At 49.9% G+C, this 6,000-nt stretch overlaps 1 protein-coding gene across 1 annotated transcript in view; it reads right to left on the bottom strand.

Annotated features, from left to right (window-relative positions):
- Nucleotides 1-967: 967 nt before the first annotated feature.
- The window catches only part of LOC140408585 (calcium uniporter regulatory subunit MCUb, mitochondrial-like), a 231,176-nt gene continuing 226,143 nt past the window's right edge, over nt 968-6,000 (bottom strand). The window contains exon 8 of the mRNA XM_072495999.1: nt 968-1,737. Coding sequence (XP_072352100.1) covers nt 1,660-1,737 — 78 coding nt within the window. The 3' untranslated portion in view covers nt 968-1,659. The remainder of the gene's footprint in view (nt 1,738-6,000) is intronic.

Here is a 6,000-nt window from a genome sequence, read left to right as displayed (position 1 = left end):
GCGTTTTCCATAATTATCATATTACAAACACAAGAATTGACAGACCACCCCTTAGCATGCAGTGCCCGAATTGTACATGTGGTTTGGAGTTAATGCACATTTACAAATTTCATTGTGACAAAATAAAAAGTCTTCCATATACTGACCTTGATATGAAAATTAGGGAAACAGCAAATTTATGATAGTGAAACATGACAGTTTTTATTAAAGCATCACTTTTCCCAGATATTTATTTCTATACATTTTCTGGACAGTACTTAAACCACATATTGCATTATTCTAATGTAATCCTTGTTTCGCTGTCAAATCACTTAATATTTATATATCAAACAATAACCATGCCTGCCTTATGGGCTTTGGATATCATAATTGTAGTGTCCGGTGCTTCTGACTGTAGTTGGGGGGCATTTTTCTAAGAAAGAAAGGACGAGCAGAAACTAATTGAATTCCTGAAAATCTGATCTGGCATATCCCAACAACACTAACCACAAGACCAACTATTTGGCATTAGTCACGAACGCCACAGGCTAGGTTCACTTGGCCAGGCACTGAAAGAAGGTCAGCAGCTCATTGTATTTTGACATGGAAAATGTCTGTACATTCATGTCAAAATTTGAACAACAGGACAAGAAGAAATAGTTCACAACCCGTGGGGTCCCACACATAGCAACAAATAACATGCAATTTCCCATCAACCAAGAAAATAAAAGTCTGAAAGTAACCCCCTGTAGCAAGTTATAACAATATAAAATGAATCAAACTAGCTCCATTTTTTTGGAGGCTTGGCAATGAGGAGAGGCAGCACAAGACCTGAAGCTATTGGCTGAATCAGGATGGAAGTAAAAGCCATTTCTTTCAGAATGAATAGGAGTGGGGGGGGGGGGGAGAAAGGATAATTTTGAACAGATTTTAAGACTCACCACTATATTTGGCAGAGAAAAAATTACATCCATGACTGAGGCAGAGCAAGGTTAAAATACTGCAGTTTATTATATTCGTACAAACAACACTGCCTTTAAATGCCACCTTTTGGCACAGTACTGAAAAGGACAGCATCAAATAGTCCGTACGAGACTGTATTGGAAAAAGCGAGACAATAATCAAAAAGTCAACTTGCTTCATTATTTTCGCATTTCACCATTGACCAGTTCAGCTGTTTTTAAAAAAATTGAAAACAAAAAAAACAATGCAGGAGGCTGTCATTTGAATTCTACCTAGAGTGAGTCTCTCCGAATTGCATTGGTAATTTTACAAGACTGCTGGTCTTTCCAGTGCACTTCTTTGTAATCAAGATACCAGCATTAAGGCTGCAGTTTGAAGCAAGTATCAAACATTATGTGACAGACCACATTCACCAAACGAGCGTTTCAGTATAATTGTCAGAGCTTCATACTGAAGTATTGGGGTCAGAAACAAGAGGCTGGGGAAGAAGGTGTGTATCAATAGCAGAGCTTAAACCAGGTTCACGGGCTCTTCACTCAACGAATGCCAAAGAACAGCAAAAACGGTTTTAAACACAAAACTAAAATCAGTTTTTAAATAAAAGTAAAACAGAACGACAGGTGAACACCTGCGTGTAGGCATTTGATGAGATGAAGAGGTCAATGTCAGAATGAAGCATGGTCCCACGTTTATGTCGCCATTTGCTACAGTTTCATTTTAGTCTTTGCCATTTAGTTGTTCGATTGGAAGTTTCAGTTGCAAAGGGTTACGCAGTCGTCTGAGATTTGTTTCTACCTACAGAAAACAACAAAAAGAAATAATCAGCAAACTTTAACATTTTGCATGAATATTGCACTTCTAACAGAAAGAATAGAATGACAAACTAAAGGAGGAGATGCCAGGAGGGGTGACCAAAATCTTAGTAAAGTGGGTTTTGAGGAAAGTCTGAAGAGGGTTTTGGATGGTGAACAACTACTTTGAGCTGAGAGAGTCAAAAACAGAGGAAAAAACAAGGAAATGGGATGGGGAAGGATGTCTAAAAGGCCACAATTAGAAAAGAACTCTGGAGTAAGTCATAGGCCTGGTGTGGGGGCTAGAGTGTGGGCTTAAGAGATAGGGATGGAAACATGCTATGAATGATTTTAAACACAAAAGGTGGGAATTTTAAATTTGAGGCATTTGAGGACCGTGTGTGAATATAGGTCAGTGAGAACAAATGTGATGGGTCAGCAAAACGTACTGCAGGATAGGTTTTGGGCAGCAAGAGTTCTTGGGCTGGATTCTCCGGTCGCCGATGCCAAAATTGGGCTCGGCGAACGGCCTGAGAATCCAAATTCCCGATGAAATCGGGGGCGGAGCTGCTTTCACTATGCTCCGCCCCCTCCAAAGCGGCGTACTCTCCGAGTATGCCGCGCCATGTATCGACGGCCTCAGGCCCCGATGCTCCGCCCCGACCGGCCGAGTTCCTGACGCTGGCCAAGTTCCCGACGGCCTGGGTCTTCCATGGTCTCATCCATCGGGAACTCGGCGTGGCGGTTGTGGACTCAGTACAGCGCCGCCACAATCGGGGTGGGGTGGGGGGGGGGGGGAACGTCCGGGGCGCGCGAGCCGGCCGAAGGTGGGGACTATTTCACGGGCTGGGTCCACGAGCCGCCACCGTCCGCATGCGTGTCCACGGACCCGGCAATTCTCCGCTGCATATCGGCAGCCAGAGCCGGGTGCTCTATGCTGCCATCCTGCTAGCCCGCAGCAAAACCGGAATCGGTGCCCATTTTGCGTCGGTTTTCCTGGCTTTAAACACCACCGTTCCCATGCCGGTGTGGGGACATAGCTCCAGAATTGGAGAATCCAGACCTATGTGTGAGCTGCAATATATAAAATACGTGGTGGAGGATGGGGGACTGGCCAGATAAGCATCAAAATTAGTTGAACACAGAGGTGAGAAAAGTACGGGTGAGAGTTTTTAGCAACAGCAAGGTGAAGATGGGCAATATTACAGCAGTTTTCGTGACATAGGCAATATGGGGTCAGAGATTCAGCTCGGGATCGAATAGAATGGAGAGGTTGTGAACAATCTTGTCCAACCCGAGACTGAGTGGAAATGGAGCTGGAATTGGTGGGAAGAGCACATAGTTTGTACCAGAAGACCATTTTTAATTGGAGTTAACTGCAATTCATTCAAGACTGGCTAACGGACAAGTCGTCTGACAACATCAAATTGGTATAGGTGTGTTTGATGTTGACCGCATTTCTTCAATGGGTGCTGTGTGGATGAGGAAGGGATTGTAGCGCACAAAGACTCCATGAGACGAATATAGTGAAGTCGATGAGGCTTTATTAAGTGTGTCTGTTCCCCAGCAGCTCGATAGTCAACTGGCCTGCGGGGGAAGACACCGGCTTCTTATACTTCGCCTTCAGGGCGGAGCTTGAGGTCAACGGCCAACCAGGACCCGGGATCTGTCAGCCAATGACATTAGGGCTTCCAGTCCCACATGACCCCCAATACATACAACCACATTCACCCCTTGTCAAAAATGAACCCGGCGGGGTGATGCTTCGTATGGTGGTAAGGGTTTACAGGGCTGGTCCTGGGAGGATAGAACATTCACATGGTAGTACAGTATTGGACAGTTTCGTCCTGTTGCAACTATTTACAGAGGGTATAGGAAAAAAACAAAATGTTCTTTGAACAGTCCATCTTTGTTTTACATCGACGCCACGAGTCGGTCGGGCGGTCTGGTCGTCCGTGTCGATCGCCTCGGCCCCGGCGGTGGTGGTGGTGCTTGTACCAGTGTTGTCGCCTCCAGGAGCCGTACGGTTTCAGCTGTCGGTGCAAAGGGGAGGGGGACTGATCCTCCTGGGAAGGGGGCGGTCGCGGGGTGCGGCGGTGGCAGGAAGGGGGGCGGTTGGGTTGATGGTGTCGGGGGGGGTGTGCGTGGTGCCGGCGGGCACCAGATCCCGCAGGGAGACCGTGTCCTGTCGGCCGTCGGGGTACTCCACGTAGGCGTACTGGGGGTTTGCGTGGAGGAGGTGAACCCTTTCGACCAACGGGTCCGCCTTATGTGCCCGCACATGCTTTCGGAGCAGGATGGGTCCTGGGGCCGCCAGCCAGGTCGGCAGCGACGTTCCAGAGGAGGACCTCCTAGGGAAGACAAGGAGACGCTCGTGGGGCGTTTGATTAGTGCTTGTACATAATAACGACCGGATGGAATGGAGAGCGTCCGGGAGGACCTCCTGCCACCGTGAAACTGGGAGATCCCTGGACCGTAGGGCCAGTAGGACGGCCTTCCAGACCGTGCCGTTTTCCCTTTCTACTTGCCCGTTCCCCCGGGGGTTGTAGCTGGTCGTCCTGCTTGAGGCTATGTATGCCCTTGCTGAGCAGGAACTGGCGCAGCTCGTCACTCATGAAAGAGGACCCCCTGTCGCTGTGGACGTATGCGGGGTAACCGAACAGTGTGAAGATGCTGTTCAGGGCTTTAATGACTGTGGCCGCAGTCATGTCGGAGCAGGGAATGGCAAAAGGAAAGCGGAAGTATTCGTCCACTACATTAAGAAAATATGCGTTGCGGTCGGTGGAGGGGAGGGGCCCTTTGAAATCGAGACTGAGGCGTTCAAAGGGGCGGGAAGCCTTAATCAGGTGCGCTCCATCTGGCCTGAAAAAATGCGGCTTGCATTCCGCGCAGATGTGGCAGTCCCTTGTGACTGTACGGACCTCTTCTAAATAGTTTGGGAGATTGCGGGACTTGATGAAGTGGTAAAACCGAGTGACCCCCCGGGTGGCAGAGGTCCTCGTGGAGGGTTTGGAGGTGGTCAATTTGTGCGTTGGCTCATGTGCCGCGGGATAGGGCATCGGACGGCTCGTTCAGCTTTCCGGGCCGGTACAAGATCTCATAGTTGAAGGTGGAGAGCTCGATCCTCCACCTTAAGATCTTGTCATTTTTAATTTTGCCCCGCTGTGCATTATCGAACATGAAAGCTACCGACCGTTGGTCAGTGAGGAGAGTGAATCTCCTGCCGGCCAGGTAATGCCTCCAATGTCGCACAGCTTCCACTATGGCTTGGGCTTCCTTTTCCACTGAGGAGTGGCGGATTTCTGAGGCGTGGAGGGTTCGGGAGAAAAAGGCCACGGGTCTGCCCGCTTGGTTAAGGGTGGCCGCTAGAGCTACTTCGGAGGCGTCGCTCTCGACCTGGAAGGGGAGGGACTCGTCGATGGCGCGCATCGTGGCCTTTGCGATGTCCGCTTTGATGCAGCTGAAGGCCTGGCAAGCCTCTGTCGACAGAGGGAAGGTCGTGGTCTGTATTAGGGGGCGGGCCTTGTCTGCGTACTGGGGGACCCACTGGGCGTAGTACGAAAAGAACCCCAGGCAGCGTTTCAGGGCTTTTGGGCAGTGCGGGAGGGGAAATTCCATGAGTGCGCGCATACGTTCGGGGTCGAGGCCTATTATCCCATTGCGTACTATGTAGCCCAGAATGGCTAGCCGGTCGGTGCTAAAACCGCACTTGTCCTCGTTGTACGTGAGGTTCAAGGCTTTGGCGGTCTGGAGGAATTTTTGGAGGTTGGCGTCGTGGTCCTGCTGATCGTGGCCGCAGATGGTTACATTGTCGAGATACGGGAACGTGGCCCGTAACCCATGTTGATCAACCATCCGGTCCATCTCCCGTTGGAAGACCGAGACCCCGTTTGTGACGCCAAAAGGGACCCGTAGGAAATGGTATAATCGCCCGTCTGCCTCGAAGGCTGTGTACTTGCGGTCACTTGGGCGGATGGGGAGCTGATGGTAGGCGGACTTGAGGTCCACGGTGGAGAAGACTTTATACTGGGCAATCCGATTGACCATGTCGGATATGCGGGGGAGAGGGTACGCGTCTAGTTGTGTGTACCTGTTGATGGTCTGGCTATAGTCAATGACCATCCTTTGTTTCTCCCCTGTCTTCACTACTACCACCTGCGCTCTCCAGGGACTATTGCTGGCCTGGATTATGCCCTCCTTTAGTAGCCGCTGGACTTCGGACCGAATGAAGGTCCGGTCCTGGGCGCTGTACCGTCTGCTCCTAGTG

This window comes from Scyliorhinus torazame, chromosome 3 (assembly GCF_047496885.1).
Source record: "Scyliorhinus torazame isolate Kashiwa2021f chromosome 3, sScyTor2.1, whole genome shotgun sequence".
NCBI classification, from domain to species: Eukaryota; Metazoa; Chordata; class Chondrichthyes; order Carcharhiniformes; family Scyliorhinidae; genus Scyliorhinus; species Scyliorhinus torazame.
This window is presented reverse-complemented; position numbering and strand designations above follow the sequence as displayed.